The sequence below is a fragment of the Oncorhynchus mykiss genome, chromosome 3 (assembly GCF_013265735.2).
Source record: "Oncorhynchus mykiss isolate Arlee chromosome 3, USDA_OmykA_1.1, whole genome shotgun sequence".
NCBI classification, from domain to species: Eukaryota; Metazoa; Chordata; class Actinopteri; order Salmoniformes; family Salmonidae; genus Oncorhynchus; species Oncorhynchus mykiss.
This window is the reverse complement of record NC_048567.1, coordinates 32,170,785-32,195,543: the sequence shown is the minus strand read 5'-3', so window position 1 is coordinate 32,195,543 and position 24,759 is coordinate 32,170,785. Positions and strand designations below refer to the sequence as shown.

At 44.6% G+C, this 24,759-nt stretch overlaps 1 protein-coding gene across 2 annotated transcripts in view; it reads right to left on the bottom strand.

Moving 5' to 3' along the window:
* LOC110518416 (nuclear factor of activated T-cells, cytoplasmic 1) overlaps positions 1–24,759 on the bottom strand; it is a 79,099-nt gene that overhangs the window by 34,174 nt on the left and 20,166 nt on the right. For both annotated transcript variants that reach the window (XM_021596024.2, XM_021596031.2), the window contains exons 5-8: positions 21,180–21,352; positions 19,444–19,584; positions 10,146–10,201; positions 7,636–7,768 (exon numbers count right to left, since the gene is read on the bottom strand). In XM_021596024.2, coding sequence (XP_021451699.2) covers positions 7,636–7,768; positions 10,146–10,201; positions 19,444–19,584; positions 21,180–21,352 — 503 coding nt within the window. The remainder of the gene's footprint in view (positions 1–7,635; positions 7,769–10,145; positions 10,202–19,443; positions 19,585–21,179; positions 21,353–24,759) is intronic.

Below are 24,759 nucleotides of genomic sequence, written 5' to 3'. Positions count from 1 at the left end.
CTAAATGTCTTCGGACACTCTATTCCGCCTACTAAATGTCTGCTGACACTCTATTCAGCCTAATAAATGTCTTCCGACACTCTATTCAGCCTACAAAATGTCTTCTGACACTCTATTCAGCCTACTAAATGTCTGCTGACACTCTATTCAGCCTACAAAATGTATTCTGACACTCTATTCAGTCTACTAAATGTCTTCTGACACTCTATTCAGCCTACTAAATGTCTTCTGACACGCTATTCAGTCTACTAAATGTCTTCTGACACTCTATTCAGCCTACTAAATGTCTTCTGACACTCTATTCAGCCTAATAAATGTCTTCTGACACTATTCGGCCTACTAAATGTCTTCGGACACTCTATTCCGCCTACTAAATGTCTGCTGACACTCTATTCAGCCTACTAAATGTCTTCTGACACTCTATTCAGCCTACTAAATGTCTTATGACACTCTATTCAGCCTACAAAATGTCTTCTGACACTCTATTCAGCCTACTAAATGTCTGCTGACACTCTATTCAGCCTACTAAATGTCTTCTGACACCCTATTCAGCCTACTAAATGTCTTCTGACACTCTATTCAGCCTACTAAATGTCTTCTGACACGCTATTCAGTCTACTAAATGTCTTCTGACACTCTATTCAGCCTAAAAAATGTCTTCTGACACTCTATTCAGCCTAAAAAAATGTCTTCTGACACTCTACTCAGCCTACAAAATGTCTTATGACACTCTATTCAACCTACTAAATGTCTTATGACACTCTATTCAGTCTTTTAAATGTCTTCTGACACTCTATTCAGCCTACTAAATGTCTTCTGACACGCTATTCAGTCTACTAAATGTCTTATGACACTCTATTCAGCCTACAAAATGTCTTCTGACACTCTATTCAGCCTACTAAATGTCTGCTGACACTCTATTCAGCCTACTAAATGTCTTCTGACACCCTATTCAGCCTACTAAATGTCTTCTGACACTCTATTCAGCCTACTAAATGTCTTCTGACACGCTATTCAGTCTACTAAATGTCTTCTGACACTCTATTCAGCCTAAAAAATGTCTTCTGACACTCTATTCAGCCTAAAAAAATGTCTTCTGACACTCTACTCAGCCTACAAAATGTCTTATGACACTCTATTCAACCTACTAAATGTCTTATGACACTCTATTCAGTCTTTTAAATGTCTTCTGACACTCTATTCAGCCTACTAAATGTCTTCTGACACGCTATTCAGTCTACTAAATGTCTTCTGACACTCTATTCAGCCTAAAAAATGTCTTCTGACACTCTACTCAGCCTAAGTAATGTCTTCCGACACTCTATTCAGCCTACAAAATGTCTTCTGACACTCTATTCAGCCTACAAAATGTCTTCTGACACTCTATTCAGTCTATAAAATGTCTTCTGACACTCTATTCAGTCTACAAAATGTCTTATGACACTCTATTCACCCTACTAAATGTCTTCTGACACTCTATTCAGCCTACTAAATGTCTTATGACACTCTATTCAGCCTACAAAATGTCTTCTGACACTCTATTCCGCCTACTAAATGTCTGCTGACACTCTATTCAGCCTACTAAATGTCTTCTGACACTCTATTCAGCCTACTAAATGTCTTCTGACACTATTCAGTCTACAAAATGTCTTCTGATACTCTATTCCGCCTACTAAATGTCTTCTGACACTCTATTCAGCCTACTAAATGTCTTCTGACACTCTATTCAGCCTACTAAATGTCTTCGGACACTCTATTCAGCCTACAAAATGTCTTCTGACACTCTATTCACCCTACTAAATGTCTTATGACACTATATTCAGCCTACTAAATGTCTTCTGACACTCTATTCAGCCTACTAAATGTCTTCTGACACTCTATTCAGCCTAATAAATGTCTTCTGACACTATTCGGCCTACTAAATGTCTTCGGACACTCTATTCAGCCTACAAAATGTCTTCTGACACTATTCAGCCTACAAAATGTCTTCTGACACTCTATTCAGTCTACACATTGTCTTCTGACACTCTATTCAGTCTACAAAATGTCTTCTGACACTATTCAGTCTACAAAATGTCTTCTGATACTCCATTCCGCCTACTAAATGTCTTCTGACACTCTATTCAGCCTACTAAATGTCTTCTGACACTCTATTCAGTCTACTAAATGTCTTCTGACACTCTATTCAGCCTACTAAATGTCTTCGGACACTCTATTCAGCCTACAAAATGTCTTCTGACACTCTATTCAGCCTACAAAATGTCTTCTGACACTCTATTCAGCCTACAAATTTGCCATCATAAATGTATTTCTTATGATAGTTACTTTTTACTAACAAAGTAAGAATAAATAAATCCTGATGAAGGTGTAATAATACTAATAACCTTTGTCTGAATAAATGAGTGTTTTGATAAGATGAAAAACTATTCCTATCGTCGTGTTATGATGTTATTATTGTTGGGACAGGAAATAACTGAGAGATTAACTTTCACACCCCCAGTCTCCTTTGGGGAGAGATGAGCTGGTGTGATTACCCAGTGGGAAGCCTATTTACGTCAGTCTTGTCAGAGCCACAGGGCCGGCCCATCTGTCTTAGAGGCTCCCTAGGTAAGGTCTGTGTCCTTAGGAAAGTCTCAGGATGACACCACCATACACTTACTAGGGAATATCATACTGGGCCTTGTAACAGGCTCTCCATAGCCCAGACCTGGGTTCATGCTAGGTCTAGTATTTATTTTCTGTTTTCTATACTTTAGCTGAATTTGATGAAGCTTGCCTATTGCAATGGAACCAAAAAAAAAGTGTAAACCCTACAGTATAGTAATAGTAATAGTAATACATAGAATATTTAGCAATCTGATTTATTCTGTAAATCAAGGACAGCTTCATAGTCTCACCGTCTCCCACTTTCCCTGAGACTCACATGCTCTGTCACACATTCCCCTTCTCCTATCTGCAGAATGAGAGACAGAGGGATCCTTTGAGGAATCCCTCTCTTCTCTCCTCCATCCAGCTCTATTTGTCTCCCCTACTCTAATCGATCATTCCTCAATATGTCTCCTGACCCATCTCTCTGTCCACTCCTTCCAGCTATCTGTGTGTGTTTCCCTCCAAACACACACGCTGCCCCTTCCCAGTTCCATGTTAGCAGATTCACCCTGTGAGTCCCATCCCCAGCTGGCTTCTATTTCCTCCCAACCTGTGGGTTATGGCCGACAGACAGTTTACGCTCTGCACATGTTTTTCTCCCCATCTCTGGCTGTCTGTGTCTGTCTGCTCGCATTAAAGTGATCTGGCCTCATCTGAGTATTTATTAGAACTGGTTTCCTCCCAGGGATGGGGGTGAGGGTTCGAGGACGGGTTTGTGGGGTGTTGAGCACAGAGGGCCTAGCCCCGGCAGGTTGTCGTGTGAAGGGAAGAGACAGCTGGGCAAGAGGGCTTTCTGGGATGCACTCTGATTCTCATTACGATTGGCTGCTCTGCTCTTAGAGTGGAAGTATGGAGTGGATGCTCTACTGTCTCCATAAAAGAGCTGGTTAGATTGCACTGTGGAAAGACCGTGCCCAATGCATTATACCTAGGGTCCTGAGTTTTCCCTGACCATGTGACCTGACTAGGAAAAACTCCAGGCCCTAGTTTTAGCAGACGACCACCAGGGCCCAGGGTTTTTTCCCGGTCAGGTCATATGGTTAGGAAAAAGTATGCTAGCTGTATCTCTGATATTCAGAGTGGAGCAGGTGGTGCTTCATGGTGGTAGTCATCAACTCACTGGTGTTTAATTCACTATGTCCCACTGTGGTTGCAATCTGGCTGACGGCTGGTGTCCTAGTCTACGCATGCCATGTAAATGTGTGTGGCAGTGTGTCTGCGAGTGTTTATGTGTGTGTGTGTGTGTGTGTGTGTGTGTGTGTGTCTGTCACTGTCCTAACTTGGAAACAAGGAAACGTCTCAGTCTCCAGTTTGGTTAACATGACACATCTTTGGGGAGAAGTTCACGGTGTGCGGTTCGTGAAGTTCTCGTGTACGTGTCTCTCTTGTTTCTTCTGAACATCTCCCTCTCTTTCTCCTCCCTCCCACGTCTCAGACCACAAACCTACGGCCAGGAATCAGTAGCAGCCCCCGCTGGTGTTAACAATAGGAACCCGATCTACAGCAGGAACCTCCAAAAACGGCTTGCGAAATGAAAGGCATTCCGAGAACTGACTTTGGTCGGGCTTTCGTCAGCGCCGGCACTGTCAGCGTTTGTTGTTTTATGTGGTTCCGTGAAACGGTTTCTTATTTAAGGAGAAGAAAAGGACGGCGTGTCACGTCTTCACTCGCGCAAGAATGATTTGGACAAGAGCTCAGAAAAAGAAAAGCAACACTCACACTAGGATGTAGACAAGGACACTTGTGCTGTATGTTCATCGCAACATCGGCTATGTGGTGATTTATACAAACCAGAACTGCTGCCAACAGCTCATATTAGAGTCTACAAAATCAGAATAACTTCAGAGTGACATATTGCTTAGATTCTTGGATCTTTCTCTTCTCAAATTGTAACTCATGACAATGAACTTTCCGGACAAACTTATTCAGCTTTAGTCATCAAATTCATTGGGCTAATGTGACATTGTGAAGGAAAGTGAGGACAATGAAGAGCAGTTTTGAGAAGCACAAAGACAATAAAAACAACGTTCATGAGACAATCCACATTCTGTTGCTTGGCATCGATATGCAACGGCATTATTACCATGCTATTTGCCCATTTGAAAAACTCCCTGTATGAAACTCGGAAGGATATGCCCGTTAACATCTGGAAGATGCAACGGTTCAAATCTGCTACTCCTTTCTTGCTTGTGTAGGACAAAACAGGCCTATGACAGCCTTGCCATTCAAGCTTATCTTTACCTGTCAAACCTGGCAAAGACTCAATCGTTTCCAATCCTCCAGACTGCATCTGATAATAATATCCGCACTCGCTCTCGCTCTCACTAAAACCGAAGGGGAGATAAGAATCAGATGATGTTTACACGACAGAAACAATGCCTCTCCCGTGAGATATGACTGTCCTATTTATAAGATGGAGACGAAACGATTCAAATACATATTACCTCTTGTTTCCTTACTTGGGCATTTAGCTACGCCGTACATGTTTGAGGTGCCACAGTGGAAGCGTTGGGCTGTCAACAGGTTCAATAGGCCTTTTCACACACTTGTCTGATGATGTTTTCACATGAATGAGTAGAGAAGCATCACGTGACTCCAGTGGAAAATACAAGTTGTTTTCAATAGCGATTGGTGGACAGCAGATTGTTTGTTTCGTCCTTCACACTTTTTTTCAAACAAGCAGGGCTATTTTAAGTGGCGGTTTTGCCTTTTTATAGACGAGCACACGCCCGAGCATGAACGAGATGTTCTTTTTAGAAAGCATAATTGACGACCACGACTGTGTTTAAAGTGGGCAGGAAGCCCCGCTCAGATGGGCGAAGGAGGAAGAGATGAGAACAGCCTCTATGTAACACACACACACACACACCACCCCCCTTACCTGGCCACAGTGCTGAGTTGGCTCTCTATCTACGTGTTCAAACACTCTCAAACAGTGAAACCCTCAAAAGCAAACAACCAGGTTTCCCTCTTCTTTGCCATGTTATAATTATCCTCAATGTGACTTAAGAGATCTGTTTGCTTTGATGACAAACTGCATCTGATCTCGGACGGATATAATTAGGGCTTCTCTTTTACCTCGGCACAGTTGAAACAGCTCTGCTTGCATTTACAGAAGACGCCACTTCACCCGGACACGTGCCCATGGGCAGGCATACACGGGTTCAAACTAGATGAGTGGTAAAACCCAGAGACGTTCAGGGGCTACGGACGGAAATGAGCTCGGTAGCGAAATGCGCCACTATTGCGACTCAGTATTATCTGAGCTATTTATTGTCGCTGGTTGACTATCGTGTTGAATAAATGATATTCAAGCGCTAAAGCCCGAGGAGGTGTGGTATATAGCCAATATACCACGGCTAAGTCTATAATAGCCTTATTGCTATCATAAACTTGTTGCCAATGTAATCAAAACAGCAAAGAAAAATGGTAAACCACAGCATTCAGACAATCGGCATTCAGGGCTCAACCCACCCAGTTTATAATACATGGATAAATATCAAAATAAGAAATAAGAAGGTCTGGTGAACCACAGCAAGCGGCTTTGACTGTGACTGGAGTGGAGGATTATGTTCCGTCATAAACACTGCCCCTGCTTGTGTGGTCCCCACTGTAATCTAGTTCATTTGGCACCGTAACAGAGAGCACACCCCATTCATCTGTTAATTGGATCATGTTGACTCTCCGTGAAAATGACTTGAAGATGCAAAACGGTCAAAGCGTGATAAGGCTTCTCCTTGTACAGCTTATCTCCTTGTCTGTCTCCCTGGTCCGTATGGGGCTGCCAAATATGGCCAGAGTTTGTCTGTCCTCAACTCCCACCACCGCTCGCTCTGCTAGGGTCAGTCACCCCAAAATGTCCTGTCTCTCCCTCTCTCCTCCCCCCTCCTCACCTCTCCCTTTCTCGCTCACTCTCTCGTTCACCCTCTTGCTCCCGTCAACCGTCTCCAAATAGGGCCCTTTGTTCGTTGTCAAGGTGGTGATGCGGTCTCTCTCTTTCTCAGAGTCCCGTCCAAAGGCCTGAATCATTGCTTCTTATCTCCTCCAGGCTACAATATCAGCGGGTGATCAATGAAGTGTTTAGAGAGTCTTAAAATCACATTTAAAGGTGAAGGCTGCCTTTCAACACTACTGGACCTGATTCTTAACTTAACATGGGATATAAAGAGAGAGAGACATTTGAAATGTCTTTATTCTTTTGGAACTTATTCTTTATTGTTTATTTCACTTTGTTTATTATCTAGTTCACTTTGCTTCGGCAATGTTAATATGTGTTTTCCATGCCAATAAAGCCCTTCAATTGAATTGAGATAGAGAGAGAGAGATGCAGCAAGCTGGGAATAATTAACTATGTTGCTTCTAGCAGCATCAATGGATTCCAATCAATATCAATGTGTCTACGCATGAAACTTGGATTTGGCCCAATTTACTCTGAGCCCAGAATGAGAGGTATTTAGTTGGTGATGTAAGACTGTGAAATGACTCCGAATCCCAATAACCTCCTCACATTCCAATGTGTCAAGCCAACTATACATGTGGAGACCAGGGGGCACGTGAGCGTGTAGTGCAGAACGTGAGCTGTGTGCGATGGATGTACCCATGAGTTGTGTGTGAGGTCGACGTTTCAGGGATTGACTTCTCAAACTTAACGTCAACATTGCCCAGAGACTCTGTCAGTCAACCCGTAACACCTCATCACTGGAGAACGCAAGCCCGCAACCAAATCAACACAACTCACATCTTCTGCTTCACTTCTGCCCTCGCTCGACAAAGCCTGTGATGCGACCGGTGTCAGGCACTACCGAAGCCACAACAGATTGCGTTTGTTTTCGTGGAGCCAAAATTATTTAGGAGGAAACACTAGAAGGTATAATGCATGAGCATGTCTGACCCCTTTAGAAGTTATCAAGCAAAACTAGCAGGGATAATATAAACCCCCAAACCACATGTAAGCAAGGAGGTGAACCTGAAGGTTTGTGGGGTTACCGTTTGGGGAAAGGTAGGTGAAGCGCTGGTATTGGCTCCTCTTTCTCTTGCCATTGCAGACGTAGAAGTTGACCTGCACTGGGCTGGATATTCTCTGGTTCCTGTAGGGGGGGATCTCAGCCACCAGCACCGTCTACAACACACAGAAACAGCACAGGATGGATACACGTACGAACCCTCCAGACGCACTGTAGATCATCGCTCACTATATTTGTGTTGTGCGTGGCAGATTTTCAAAAAACACATGCGTTATCTAAACATTCAGAAATCAGACTAATATGGCAGGGTGAAGATTTTAGTTTGAACGTCACTAGCTTAGGCCTGCAACCCCCTCGCAGTGGTCTTCTAAGACACAAACATAACTCCAAGTGTGCGTAAGTGTCAGCTCATTAATTTAGCAGGTATGCTTGTTTCGCTTTCAGGGAACCCTGGAGGAGTGTTCCAAACATGCTTTCTGAGCTGGGCCTTCAGCCCAATCTGGATGGGCTCAGCATGACCCCCAGGGTGTGTACCACGCCCCTGATTGTGTCTGTCTGAAGCCCCGAGGGCCTGGGGTTTGAAGCCTACCTCTGGACTACTACAAGGGGAGAGATGTGGGTCTCTGGCCTTGTTTTCACAGCCCCTGATCAGCGCGTCGCTCCAGGCCCAGGGCGAGACCTCCGTAATCCTGGACGGACGTGAACTTTGGAGGCTGCAGAGCAGGGGTTGCGGTGCATGACAAAGGCGCCATTGGGACATGACTGAGTGTCTGCCTGCCTAGAGCCTGTCTGTTTCTTTCTCTCTCTCGCTCTCTCTCTCTCTCTCTCTGGGGGCCAGCTCAGGCCATATGGTGGAGGAGCAGAACAGGAAGCCATTCCCAGCATATTTTGTGGGGTCTGTCCACATGTCTGTGTGTCTGTTCATAGGCCGGGTCTGCACCAGACTGACGGGGTCAAAGACAGCACAGACACAGGTGCCGATGTCCATCCCCCTCTCCTCCCATCCTCCCACGCAGTGAGCAGCGCGATCCAAACAGGAATAATGAAAACATATGGGTGACCTAACCGTGGCCGGTGGCAGCGGGGGAGAAAAGGCCAGTAACACTGCGGCTTGTTTTGTCGGCACACCAAATAAGCACACTGTACGATTTGTCTTTCACCTACCTAACCTAACCCAACCCCTCACTGTAATGTTCCAACATGTGGGACGAGCCTTAACATCACCCAGCCCTTAAGGCCCATTAAGAGAGGCCAAATTCAACACTCCAGATGCAACAAAGCCATTAACCTGAACGTAAAAAACACATGACAACAAAAACACCATTGCAATGCCGCCATATTGAAACACATGTTCCGCGGGCAATGGTTTATTCTCGACCCCTGCAATTGTCAATTACAGCAGTTCGTTTACAGGGGGACAGAGGGGTGGTGAGAGCCAGCTGATGAAAGAGAAGGGAAAGGGAGGGGGGCACGGATGATTTGAAACACATTGCCGTCACACACCCTAATGTGCACCCGAAGACACAGACACACACAGGCAAACACACACTCGCGCAGACCTTACGAGTCTCTCCTCACCATAAGGATTTCTTCATTAACTCCGGAAGCACATGTAGCTTTTCTATGACACGTACAACATTTACCGTCCCCTCTGACGAATCCCCTTTGCCTTGTTTTTATGAAGAGAATGTAGGCCTAAATGTGTGACTGGGCATCAGTAGAATGGTGCACTGGTTTATTTTCTCATTACTTCTCTCGTGAAAACAGCAGGTAAAAAGGGAAGGGGATAATCCACTCTCGGCCAGGCAGAAGGCAGAAGGCCGAGCTCTGACAAAGTGTTTAAGCGCTCATCCTCCCTGAACCAGAAGTTGAACAGTGAACTAAATGTCTGGCTTCGCTGGCTGAAGTGTTTGGTAGGGCAACTGGGCTTGCATCAGTATTCATTAGGCAACAAACTGAAGAAAATGTACTGAAACTGGGAGGGACTACCTAAACTTGTCCAATGAGAAACATGCTTTTTTGTTTGCCATTACAAAGTGGTTTGCTATGGCGTGCCCGAATGAATATGACCTAGTAGAGAGAAGGTGGTGGTGTGTGTGTGTGCCCGCGTACACGTGTGTGTGTTGGCGTGCACGTGTAAATGTGTGTGTTTATTGAGGGATTCTTGTTGATGAAGAAGCAAGATGTTCTAGGTGCAATCACTCTGTTTACTGTGTCTGCCGATGAGGACAGAGAGAAAATGTGTGAAAATTCCATTCAGGATTGCATGGACTAATCAACACGACTAATCTCTCTCCTTGGTAATGTCTTAGCAAAGATTACATCAGCAAAGTGAGTAAGGGGAAGCAAGGGAGGTGAGAGAAGGGGGAGAGAGGGGGGAGAAAAAGAGAGAGAGAGAGAGAGAGAGAGAGAGAGAGATAATATAATGGAATAGAAAGATGCATAGAATGTATGCGTGAGCCAATTTACACTTTCAATCTTAACAACAGGATACAGTACTGTGTTTTACTGAAAACACTGAGGACTACTTACAGACTTGAAGGAGTCCTTGTCAACTTTGGCTTCTGTCTCCCATAGGTGGTGTCCATCTATAAAAAAAAGGACAACAGAAAATATGAAACACTACATAATCAGACAATATAATTGCAAAAACGAAACTTACGAACGGGGAGCATAGAAATAGCGCAAATAGAACAGATCTACTGCTCCATAGACTTGCTTTCGATGAGAATGACAGACCTATAACTCCAATTTCTATGTGAATTTGGTCGGATCGGCCAAAAAAGTTACATATTGCAGCTTTAACTCTGCTTCACAAACGCCTTTTGTTCGTTTCATCTTGAGAGTGTGTTGTGGTGTCAAGGTCTCCCTGTCATGCAAAGAAAGCCCAGGGATCTGCAGCAGCTGCCGGGAGTCTGTAGCTGTAGCAGTTCTCTCACATTCTTTGGATCTCTCTGGGATTTTCATGCCACACCTTCGCGAACAGACACTCTATGCTCTGTTTATACAATCAGGCCCAAACCACAGCACATTTTCTTACAGCCTATGACTCGTTAGTGGCTGTCAGAAATAGAAGTGACAATATCCAGCCTTTGTGTGTCTGTGTCACTGCCAGTGTCTGTATGTGTATGGCACTGCCATGCTGGCTGGCAATATAGTTTAGTCTATGACACTACCATGCAGTGTTGGCTGGCAATACAATTGTGCCAGTGTGTGTCTGTGGCACCGCCCTGATGTCTATGGCACTGGCTGAATATATAATTCTTTGTGGTCCTAATTTAACAAGGACTGTGAGACGTGCGAAGTAACAAAGACTAAATACATTATGGCCATTTGGGCAGCTGAACTAGTATAACCGAAGAGCCAAGTAATAAGTTGAGGTCTCCACACCAAATTGTTCTCCCAAAGTCTTATTTTTCACAATGCAAAAAAAGGGAAGAAAAGATCCCAGTCATGCTTGGCCTGCTATCACTCGTGAAGAAGGGTGGATCTGGGGGCTGGGAGAGAGCTTAGGAGGATGGAAGTCACCATGGATCTGTTTCCAAAAAGCAATATTAAAAAAAGAGGAAAAGAGAAGGAACAGACATTGAAAAAAGATCACAGACCGATGTCTTTATTTGGAGTTCAGGCAGAAGTGAGAGAAGTTAAGAAAGAAGAGAAAGATGAAGTGAGTAAACAGACAACGTTGATATTTCGGTAGGGTGACTAGTATACCTATATGACTGCGATGTGCAGGTGATCGTGATGTACCACGGAACTAATACGCTCGTCAGGCTGCGAGACGGGAAAGAGAGAGACAAAGAGAGTGAGAGATGATAGGGAGTGCTCATGCCTCATATTACATCTGGGGAACCAAGAGGGAATCTCGCCCGCCCCCGCACTGGGACTCCCTCCAAGAGGGGAAACCTTAGACGTCAACCCTCCACAAGTAAACATGTTTTTCAGGCTTCTCTCTCGCGCTCTCTCTTTTTATCCATTTCTCTCTCGCTCTCATTTTCTTTCCCCCTCTCTCTTCTTCTCCCCCTCTTTAACATTCTCTGTTGATTCACCTCATTTTCACCCTCTGTCTGTTTGTCTTCTACAGAAGCAGAAATGAAACAGACACTCCTACTCTTTTAGAAATAGTTCAGCAAGATTAAACACAAATAACAAAAGCAGTCATTTCCCCCTCTTCTCTCTCTTTCACCTTTGCTGAATCGGGAGACAGCCACGTATGTGGCATGCAAACCTTTTCAAGTCAGAGTGCCGCCAGACTAAACCACAAAACGTTACGTTCTCTCTCTCTCTCTGTCTCTCTCTCTCTCTCTCTCCCTCTCCCTCTCTGTGCAACATCTGCAAAACGCTTCCGTTCCGTCAACGGCACCGCCCCTCCCTACTTCGCAGAGCCCCCACCCACACACAACCCCTCCCTCCATCTCCGTCTCTACCTCGGCCTCCTCCTAAACTCTCCCTCTATCAGACTGGTCACAACACAGAGCAGTGGTAGTAGGAGGCATAGCAACTCCCTATACGGGTCAATGACAATTGCACTCAACACATTTACACCAAAAGATTTACACACACACACAAACACACACACACACACACACACACACACACACACACACACACACACACACACACACACACACACCTTTGTCTCAAGTAAAGTCATTTGGGGAAAGATCAGCCAGCTGCCTTTTACTGTGTCAAAACTGGTGGGAAGAGTCCCGAAGACTCACATTGTACAGGAACACACAACAATGGACCTACTGATGAATGAAGCATCATCAGGACACAGATGACAGAGAGTTTTGAACAGCCTAACAACAACACAGTCCCTATGTTTATTCTATGATTCATATAATACAGTACATGCTCCCACATGACTACAATAACAATAACCTCCCATTTGTTTTCTTTCTCTACAGTAATTGCTTGGAGATTTGGTTAATGACAGGAGACACAATGTGGAACGCCACACAGAATGGTGGGTCTACTCTGGTGTTTATTGAACCAGAACCATTCTTATCTGGCCTCTCTTACACTTTTCCCTGCACTGACCTGTGGTTGGTTTACACCCAAACACAGAGAGACAGAGAGAGAGAGAGCAAGAGAGAGAGATAACTCTCCTCCTACTAAAACATAGGGAAGGGGGCATACCAACAACAGAACAACAACTTCCACTGGCCAAAGAATGTTCACTTTGGTGGTTTTGGGAATGGAAAATTTGATTCGCCCCGACTTAAATGCAGAGGCACTCGTGAAACAAGTCAGCCTTATTTTTCGACTTTCGCCGAATTTAATTTTGGAGGTTTATTTTTTTTCTCTCTATCCCTCTTTCCTGATTATATAATACAGTAGGTTATCAAATTTTATAAAATCCTGCTGCCACCTGTCTGGCAAAAAACGTCAGTAAATTTAGAGCCAAAATAGCAGGCAAAACCACATGCCAAACAGGGTCCATCACACACAAGACCAGGGGTTGTCTTCTGATTCTCTAGGACACCTGGTACCTGCCAGCCCTAATACTGGTAAAATCTGTCAACATGGTGGTAGGGTGGAAAAGTTAGGGGAACCAGGAAGAAGTGGGATCGAGGCTAGAGGTGCTGGGCTGGGGGGGTGGGGGGGGGGGGGGGTAGACCTGAAATGTCTTTCCCTGCTGTGGAGCTATATCTGTGCTGTATGCTCCAGACGTCAAAGGCACAGCTCCAATCACACCAGATGTAAAAGCTATCCTGCTCACAAGGGAATTCCCTCCCTCCCCTCTGAGTCAGAGTGTAGGCTTTCCCCAGCACTCCCTTCCTCCTCTCCTCCTTGCCCCACTCCCTCCGTGCATGGAAATCAGGGAAAGCCAGAACGTACGCTCGACGAGGAGCACCAGGTATGCCTTCCTGCTCCCGTGCCAAAACGAGAGTCAAAATGCACACACACACACACATGCACGCACACAAACACACACGCAAACACAAACACACACATAAACACACCACCCTCCCACACACACACACCACCACCGTAATAAAAAATAACAGAGACATCATAGCTAATCCAACTGAGCAGTAACACAAAAGGAAATGGAAAGTCTGTGAGATGTGGAAAGGAAAAAGATTCACTCCTAAAGCCTCTAAAACAGTACTTACTGGTACAGGAGTGTGAGACTCTCAAACACAGAAAACAATGCTCCGTCAACACATCAACTATGATCACTCTCAATCCACATCATACTTTACCCCTGAGTCAGAGGGAAGAGGGCATGGGGCATGCAAAGGGTAACTTATTAATCACGTGATAACTTCAACAGTTCTCTCAACAAAACTTGGGTGAAATATCACAGACACTGTACTGTGTGGCTGAACAGAACAGTGGACACGTTGGACACAACCTTATAACACATATCGGTCTCAGAGCTTGGAGTGCGAAGATAATAGCCATCTCCAAAACCTTGTTGGAACTCAATCACTAAGCAGAGAGTCAACAGTGAGAATCGACAGTGAGAGTCAACAGTGTGAAACACACCCAAGGAACGGATACAGGACATCCAGTAGTGGACAATATCCGCCTCTCCTGCCCCTGGCTTTCCTGAACAGCACTTTGTCTCACCCTGCTTGTGCCCCCTCCCCTCTTCTCCTCCTCCCTCCCTCCTCCCCCTCTGTTCTTGTCTGTTCCGCTTCGCCTATCTTCAGGGAATCCTTCGCAGATGAGTCACTGAAAACACTTCCTACTGAACACACAAACAGGCCCGTAGGCTAGCTACCAGACACTAGCTACCCTACCCCTCAGCGGCAGCACACACAGAGACATGTACACACACACATGCACACACACATACATGCACACTCTGTTTGCATCAGTCATCCTGCAGGTCCTTGATGCAAAGCAATGGGGACGGCCTTAGCATTTGAAAAGTAGAAGTCATCATTTTTCTGGGCACATTAAACCCTCCCGTAGTGCCACCATCCATGAGCTCTGCTCTTTTGTTACAGAGAGGGGGATTGAGAAACAAGCAAAACAACACACGAGAGAGGAAGAGAGAGGGAGAGAGAGAGGGAGAGAGGGAGAGAGGGAGAGAGGGAGAGGAACAGAAAGACAGTCCATTATGAGCCTCTTACATGGATACCGGTCGACTACAAATCTTAACCACTGTTATTGTGACAACAAATCAATCCCTTTTTGAAAACTGACAATTCATTATATATCGCCAAATCAAACTTTATCTCAGTACAGATAATGTAGTTTTAGTTCGAACAATAGATGAGGTAAAAAGGTCAATGGTATGCAGGATTTTGTGACGCCGTCATTGGCACACATTCACACTCGTACTACACCGGCTCCGACGCTCGTCGGATGTGGCAGGGCTTGCAAACTATTACAGACCACAAAGGAAAGCACAGCTGAGAGCTGCCCAGTGACACGAGCCTACCAGATGAGCTAAATAACTTCTATGCTTGCCTCGAGGCAAGTAACACTGAAACATGCACAAGATCATCAGCTGTTCCGGACGACAGTGTGTGAGATCACGCTCTCCACAGCCAAAGTGAATAAAACCTTTAAATAGGTCAACATTCACAAGGCTGCTGGGCCAGACGGATTACTAGGACGTGTACTCCGAGCATGCGCTGACCAACTGGCAAGTGTCTTCACTGACATTTTCAACCTCTCCCAAAACTGCCTAAATGACTACCGATCTGAAGCACTCACATCTGTAGCCATGTAATGCTTTGAAAGGCTGGTCATGGCTCACATCAACACCATTATCCCAGAAACCATAGACCCACTACAATTTGCATACCAACCCAACAGATCCACAGATGATGCAATCTCTATTGCACTCCACACTGCCCTTTCCCACCTGGACAAAAGTAACACCTATGTGAGAATGCTATTCATTGACTACAGCGTTCAACACCATAGTACCCTCAAAGCTCCTCACCAAGCTAAGGACCCTGGGACTAAACACCTCCCTCTGAAACTGGATCTTGGACTTCCTGACGGGCCGCCCCCAGGTGGTAAGGGTAGAAAACAACACATCTGCCATGTTGATCCTCAACACCTCCTGTACTCCCTGTTCACTTATGACTGAACGGCCAGGCACGACTCCAACACCATCATTAAGTTTGCTGATGACACAACAGTGGTAGGCCTGGTCACCGACAACGACGAGACAGTCTATAGGGACGAGGTCAGAGACCTGACCGTGTGATGCAAGGACAACAACCTCTCCCTCAACGTGATCAAGACAAAGGAGATTGTGGACTACAGGAAAAGGAGGACCGAGCACGCCCCCATTCTCATCGAAGGGGCTGTAGTGGAGCAGGTTGAGAGCTTCAAGTTTCTTGGCGTCCACATCACCAACAAACTAACATGGTCCAAGCACACCAAGACAGTCGTGAAGAGGGCACGACAAAACCTATTCCCCCTCAGGAGAAAAGATTTGGCATGGTTCCTCAGATCCTCAAAAGGTTTTACAGCTGCACCATCGAGAGCATCATGAGGGGTTGCATCACTGCCTGGTGTGGCAACTGCTCAGCCTCTGACCGCAAGGCACTACAGAGTGTAGTGCGTATGGCCCAGTACATCACCGGGCTCAAGCTTCCTGCCATCCAGGACCTCTATACCAGGCGGTGTCAGAGGAAGGCCCTAAAAATTGTGAGACTCCAGCCACCCTAGTCATAGACTAAACACGCATTTTACTCCGATTTTAACCTCAACATATAGTGAAATACACCAATAAACTTAGATTTGATTTACACATATGACACACATTGAAAGACAAACTCATTTTTCCGGGGGGAAATATGGAGATTGGGGATCTTCCTCCCACAGCATCTTTCCCCCATGCGTTTCCAAGGAAATTCCATTGTTTTGGTCGAGTTTCATTGTCCTCTTCACCCCATCTATTGAACATCCTACAATAAAGACTGTATAGCACCAGGTAGAACTCCACAGCCAAAGAAAATGTCTAAATATCAAATATGGGCGTTGAAGTATAGTAGGAAGGAGGTGCCCTCTCTGTGCAGCAATGGAATACCACGACATAGTTTGGCATAGAAAGCTCAAGTTAGGTCAAGTTAAGTCCTGTCTGTTGCTCTTTTGTAGCTCTTTAAGAATAGATCGTTGGAATTTTCCGGGGAGGTGTTTATTGGAGCACGTCTTGGAAAGTGAGCAGCTCTCCAAACCTTTAGTCGCTGCAGCAGTAATGGATGTCACCGCTGGAACACAAGCAGTGATGGCTACAGCGTGTGTGTGTGTGTGTGTGTGTGTGTGTGTGTGTGCGTTTACTTTTACAATGTAATATAAAACCATATTCATGGTTTACAACTTTAATATAATTCAATTTTATTGGATAGCTTTTTCCTTTTCCACTTTTTTTGTCTTCCGACCGAAATCAACAATAAGACTCAAACTCAAAAACATTTCTCAAACTGCAATATTATGTGAACAAAATGCCAAGATGTCATTCTATATGAAACATTTAAATAGAGCATAAGAACATTTCTACAGATGTATCAACTCCTGTGAAGTGGCTATTATACAAAGGTTTCTGTGTGTGTGTGTGTGTGTGTGTGCGTGTGTGCGTGTGTGTGTGTCTGAGTGTGTGTGTCTGAGTGTGTGTGTCTGAGTGTGTGTGTGCGGGTGCGTGTGCGTGTCTGAGTGTGTGTCTGAGTGTGTGTGTGTGTGTCTATGTGTGTGTGTGTGTGTGTGTGTGTGCGTGTAGTACTGTGATAATGAGCTTTGAGCTGGGAGACCCTTGGAAGTACTGGGTCCTTTATTGCTTACAAAAGAGCAGACAAAGCAGACAGACACTGAGACAGGGTCAGGGAGAAGGAGGGGGCATGAAAATAAATCCCTCACTTTGTGCACCCTCTCAGAAGTCTCGCTCCCTGGACGCCACTGAGAAGGAAAACAAGCCACTGAAATGTCGATAGCAGGCAGCCGTGTGGGGATCCCTGGAGCACAGGACTCCACACCACCCTGGCTAATCGCTTTAACGGGCCGACGAGGAGAGAGAAAGATAGTGAGGACAGGGCTGGGAGAGAGCGAGAGGGAACGAGAGAGCGGAAGGAGAAGGGGGGGGGGGGGGGGGGGGGGGATGGATGATGAAAGGTGAAGGGAGGAAAAGGGGCGAGAAGGTGCTAGACGAGACAGGGCTTCCCTCTCTTCAGGGATCCCCCTTCATGTGGAGTCAGACATGGGGAGACTCCCAGCACATGAACAAGTCAATCTCTCCCTCTTCTCACCCCGGTGGGCTCTAAGGGGCTGAGGGGTGAGCCAGCCGGCAGGGTGAAAGAGACCCAATGACACAACTGTGGTGGGGTAAGGGGTTGATAAAGGGGTTTCGGGAGTGTGTGTGTGTGTGTGTGTGGGGGGGGGGGGAACAGACACCCTCTCAAGAGATAATGACGTGTCAGGGCTGATGCTTCAAGTATTGTACCAGTCTACTGAGTTGACCTGGAGTTGGAATGTACCTATAAGTCGTCTTTCTGAATAACACCTCCTCGATAGCTTGCCGAGCAACTCCAAATCATTCCTACGAGGATAAATGAAGACACTTTCTCTTCTCACAGCACAAACATTTTGAAACACAAGCAGTAAATGTCAGTTAACAAATGCCCAAAAAACACCACTGACAGTATATCTATATAAAAATAATGAAGAAAGGTCAGATTTTCCTCTTTCCTTGGAAAACGTCTACAGCTATCCACTATCTCCTCATGATCATCATCATCATCACCATCATCACGTGTGTTTACACAGACCAGACTTGGCCAGTACAGTTGCCTTTGATTCACTGGACCCAATCAAGGAAATGACTGTTTGTAAACTTGATCACCAGTGTCTTCACATAGTCGTCTCTCCTCTCACTCCCACACAGAGAGGAAACGAATGGGAAAAATATTCAATGTAAAAGTAATAACAAATCACACTGCAGGAGGGGGGAGACAGTGTGTGTGTGTGTGTGTGTGTGTGTGTGTGTGTGTGTGTGTGTGTGTGTGTGTGTGTGTGCGTGTGTGTGTGTATGTGACAGCATGAGAGAGAGATAAGAAGTGTGAGATAGAGAGAGAGAGAGAGAGAGAGAGAGAGAGAGAGAGAGAGAGAGAGAGAAAAAAAAAAGAATAGGGAAGAAATTGTGGGACAGAGGTACAGATGCCATGCCTTAATTTGATCATCCTTCTGTTGCAGGAAATGCAAACTTATTATATATTCAAGGTTTAAAAAGGCTTCTAAAGTTGGTCATTTCCACTTTGAAATTTCAGACTTGATTTTCCCTTACAAAAAAATGTATCACCCTCTACAAAAATGTCCATGAATTATAATCATGTTGCTGCAGGATTATTTTCCTGTTGTAGCAAACTGTCTCAAATTAAGATCCTACATCTGTACGAAGGTAACTTGAAAGATGTGAAAGAGAGAGAGAGAGAGAGAGAGAGAGAGAGAGAGAGAGAGAGAGAGAGAAGCAAAGAAAGAAAGAGACGTTGCACATGCCCCGCTTGTGATTCATTCCTTAACTTGTGGCGAGCGTCACTAAACAGGCAATGGAAACTTCTACAAATGTAAATACGGTTCGGTTAAAAATATAGTTCCTTAATGCACACCACATGTGGCTCCCTGGCAGACCCTGCTCTATTTTGACGGGAGGAGACCGAGGGAACGCAATGAAGGGAGAGAGAGAGAGAGAGAGAGAGAGAGAGAGAGAGAGAGAGAGAGAGAGAGAGAGAGAGAGAGGCAGACAGAGGGATAACTTAAAAGTGAGATATTAAGGAAGAGTGTGAGAGAAAGAGATAAAGATATATAGAGAACGATAGAGAGAGATAGTGTGTGTAGCTGCTCTGTTTGCGTCCTAATTTACCTTGGGCCTTCTCCACGAACACCACCTTGGAGTCTGGCAGAAAGTTGTGTCCGTTAAGGAGGATCTTCTTTCCCCCTGTGGCGGGGTAGCTGTCCAGGCTCTGCTTCTCGACCAGGGGCAGCTCCTGTGCCGAGCGCTGGGCTGGAGGAGGGACAGACAGAGAGACAGACAGGCAGGCAAGCAGACAGACAGACACGAGGAGAGAGTGTTAATTCACATCCAACTTGGCACAATAGCTGGACAAAAAAAGAATAAAACAGTGAGCGGATATACACTTTATACTACATTCACAACAGCACTCTATACTGCTCAAGCTTTCCTTACCCACTCCCCATCCGCCCCCGGACCTCCAGATCCCCTACCTCCCCAACTCTGCCATGTCACAGCAGGAGTTGCTTAGCAACCGCCTTATCAGTTTTCAAATGGCTTTTTAACACCACTGGCTATTTTCTGATTTTCAGACAACAGATGTTTTTGTTTTTTTTAAACGTGAAATATATAAAAATGGATCAAAACAATATTTATCTGGTGACCCAATCAGCATATTCACCCAGGTAGGAACAAGCCAAATAACGAGTCATACTTCAGTCATACTTTATCCACCACCTGTCTCTGCTTTTATCAATGCACCTCGGGGGTTCTTGGTTATCAAGACCATGTTCACAGCCAGATGCACAATGCTCCGTCATTACATCACTATGCAATTGACTTGACTCATTCAGTCATCTGTAATAATGATCCATCAGTCCATTGTAAAAAAAAATAAAAAAATGCAGTAATCAATCAAAACATGTGTCATCATCAACCTTGGACTAGAAACTACAAGACTAGCACATTCCTACCACCCATCACACATAGTCTATCACACACACACACACACACACACACACACACACACACACACACACACACACACACACACACACACATATATATACACACACACATATTCACACACATATACACACACATATACACACACACACAAACACACCCAAACACACACGCACACACACTCAACTGATTGACATAGTTAGCGGTTTCCATACACACTTCCAACCCCGCGAGATCTAGAGCGGACAAATGACCCTTCATACACCTCTGATAATAGGGTCACCTCACCACAATAAGTTAGGCATAGACTCATAAAATGCACTGAGGGATATATGACATACAGTGGGGCAAAAAAGTCTTTAGTCAGCCACCAACTGTGCAAGTTCTCCCACTTAAAAATATGAGAGAGGCCTGTAATTTCATCATAGGTACACTTCAACTATGACAGACAAAATGAGAATTTATTTTCAGAAAATCACATTGTAGGATTTTTTATGAATTTATTTGCAAATTATGGTGGAAAATAAGTATTTGGTCACCTACAAACAAGCAAGATTTCTGGCTCTCACAGACCTGTAACTTCTTCTTTAAGAGGCCTAACCTCACAGTTATCAATGAAAGTACAATGCATTCAACAACTTGGCAAATTACTCATCATATAAAGATTTGAATTGGGTCCAAAAGGCCACATCATACTGATTTCCATGCTAAGAGAGTGTTATTGGTTTGTGTGTGTGCACCTGTGGATATGTGTGTTCATAAGGAACAGTCATTGTGTGTGTGTGTGTGTGTGTGTGTGTGTGTGTGTGTGTGTGTGTGTGTGTGTGTGTGTGTGTGTGTGTGTGTGTGTGTGTGTGTGTGTGTGTGTGTGTGTGTGTGTGTGAGTGTGTGTGTATACTCACAGCACTCGATGGGGTTGGAGGAGGCCTGTAGGGAGATTGTCCTGCCATTGGGCTGGTTGATGTGCACACGGAACACCATCCTCACACGCGTGTTTTTGCGCCCAATGTCCGTCTCGCCCTTACGCAGCTCGATGTCAGAGTTCCGCAGCTTCAGAATCCCTGCACAGTCAATGCTGTCACACAGGGGAGAGGGTACATTTTAGCATCAGCATACTGGTACTAATCAATATACTGTCTGGATGAGCACTATGCTACTGCTTGTCTCCGGAATCCAGAGTTTATTATAGACCATGATCATCAGACTACATTGAGACATAGATTGCAGATGGAATATACTGTATCATCATACTGTATCATCATACTGTATCATCATACTGTGTCATCATACTGTGTCATCATACTGTGTCATCATATAACAGAAACAGAAAAAAGTACAGTATATTATTATTACGTCATCATCATCAGACCATAGAGACATCTATAATGCAGATGTACTAGTTAGTTCACTGTCATGAACAGGTCCTGGAACGAGGGGTTGGGTTAAATGCGGAAGACGGTTGACACATTTCAGTTGAAGGCATTCAGTTGTACAATTTACTAGGTATCCCCCTTTCCCCTATTTGATCAAAGAGACCAGGGCCAGATCCACAAAGCCTATCCCAAGGTAAGAGTGCAGATCTAGGATCTGTCCATAAAATATGATTAATTATGATCTAAAAGGCAAAACGGATCCTAGATCAGCACTCCGACTCAGAGACGTCTCGTCTAAAGTTCCGGATCACAGATATCGGAAGTCCAGCAGAACACTACTGAGTCACTCCCCATTTCTTCTAAGAACAACATTAATTTGTTTATGTGACTTTTAATATTCCTGGCGCCCCAGAATACAGCTCTCTGGAGCAATATTTAGGGTCGTGTTCATTAGGGCAAGTAACTGAAAACGCTTTAAAACTATTCGCAACTGTTTCACTCAGTTTATCGTCTATTAGTGCCTAATGAACACCTTTGGTGAGGCCTTTGGTCTCTCCACCGTCACTTTCCAGAGGAGAAGCCCATTGGCTGCCGCCTGCATTCTCACAGCCACTTTATAACCCTCTGTCTACCCCCCGCCCCCCCCCCCCCCCCCCCCCCAAAAGCTCCGGGTCTCATACTTTTAACATTTCAAACATTTACGGTTTCAACCTCACTAACCAATGCCACATTTAGCTGCAGACTTGTTTTTTTAATTTGCTGTCTTTATTTATTTTATTTCATTTAATATTATTTTTTTTTGCGGGAGGATTTTCCTTCTTAGGGGGAAAAAGGCATCACTTTTCAGACAGGCCTTTCAAGAAATTAAACTAAAACCAAAAGGTTGCTGGTAAAAAGTCAAGAAATACATATGGGATATGGCTTGGCGTTTCAATAATTTGACATTGTAGCTTTTTGGGTGGAATTCCTGGAACATGTTAAATGTCAAGTTTTATACAAATCTATTTTTCCCCTTCACTTTGGTCTATCTGAATGAGATTTTTATTTTTTATTTTTTTTAAAGAACACTTACAACACGTTTCTTTAGTGGCTCAAGCATGATGTAAGTGTTCAGTCACGCAGTTGCGGTTTTAAAACAAACACATTAGCGGTAGTACGCCATGCTCTGTTTTACTGTCAAACGACTGTTGGAATGAACATTAGTGTCTCTTTTCATGAACTACGGTGTGGAGCAGCCAATCACGGCGTGTACCAGTGATATGTTGAAGTCAGCTCAAAGCCAAGATCTGTAGGGACGGCATGGCGACTGTTGGTCATAAAAAAGACTGCCAGATGTATCCTACACTTGTGGTGGAACAGTGTCAGCAAAGCATTAAGTCACTGCAAAACATTAAGACTGCAATGGTGGAAAGGGAAAGGGGGATACCTAGTCAGTTGTACAGGACAGGTGGCGGGAAACGGTTACCGAACAAAAACTGGATATGCAGGTTGATGGTTTACTTGACATTTGTTTGTCAAATCAAAATGAACTGACAAATGTTGAGTGGAATTGTTTTTTTCTCACCCAACAACAACTCTACTTGTTCAGTGGATGTTACATGATTCGAAACCATAGTAGCCCAGAATGTTCTAGATTCTCAGAGACAACATACTGTGTAATAAAGCTACTGGCTACTATCCATTTCAATGGGTGGGTACTAAACCACAGATAAAACTTTATCAGTAACAATAGGGGTGAAAGAGATAGATTGATATGTGCCTGGCGTCTGACATCCGTTGTCTACAGTACCGGCTATGTAACGTCCCACACAGTGAGCGAGCGAGAGAGAGCTGGCGTGAGAGCAAAGGGCTGGCCGGAGTGTTATCAGGCTGACTGTTAACAGCTCAATGGAAAGACTCCGTCAGCGACCGACCCTCCTCAGACAGACCCTGGCCTTCCAGCCAGTCGATAGAGAGAGAAAACATGGGCTGTGTTCATTAGACATCAAACAGATGAAAACAGACTGAAACATGGAAGGACTACCTGGACTAAGAAATGCTCATTTACTTTTTCTGTCGCGAAAACACTTTAAAACGTTTTCAGTAGCGTGACCTAATGGACACTACCCTGGCCTACAATGTTCTACCCTAACCCCGAGGCTCAGTTCTACAATATCCTTTCACTGCTCTCTTGCTCTAGCTTATACGGTGACGACAAAAGGGGAAACCTGACGTCATCTGAATAGTTTTCTCGAATATCAGATTTATCCATTGTGCCCTGTAAAGTGTAATGGCTGAAGTTCCTCAAAGTATCCCCTGTCTAGATTTGATACATTATAAAGGGGCAGTATAGCATTGTTGGAAATGGAAGGTTCAACTCTGTTAAACCAAATAAGTTCATTTTCCAGTCAAAGAGATCTGATATCTCATGGTGCTTGCCAAATATCTTCGTAACCTCCCACAATATCGAAACAAATATTAAAATAAGCTTTACCTTAATATAAGCCCATTCAATCTACACCAGTTCCTCTAAAAAAGCTACAGTTCGTTCAGTAGGTGGTGATGGAGCTTGAGTTGAGATTTAGCTGCCTTCTCCATCAGAGAAAGTCCTGGGCATCGGGACAGCAAACACATTGTGACGTGAACAGAGCCCCAGGGCAGGAGCTGCTGCCTGGGTACCCTGCGGAGCGCAACCTTCTGACCTTCTGGAGATCCGGAGTTGGAGAGTGATTTACAGCTGCACACAAGGATATAGTGATTTCAAGAATTGGGTATTTTTATGTACACGGCAGATTGGGTGCAATGGGGAGAAAACCAACAGAAATGAGGCCTATTGGATTTCCTGGGCATTATTCCTTTTAGACTTCTACATTATGTACTGCACTGTATTAGGCATGCTTTGGGTGTCTTTCTTGGTGACTGCAATGGTACCATTTTTAACACTAGAAGCGCAGAGGCAGTCCTTTTGACTGCATATGACTTTAAAATAGAAAACTCATTGTTAGTCATGCCCCCCTCCTATATAAGAATTTGGTTAGAATTCCGATATCACAAACAGAACTTGTGTTATAAGCAGTTTTAAGAAGACGCGCCTTATTGTTTGCAGGGAAGACGTTTTGATTCCAATATA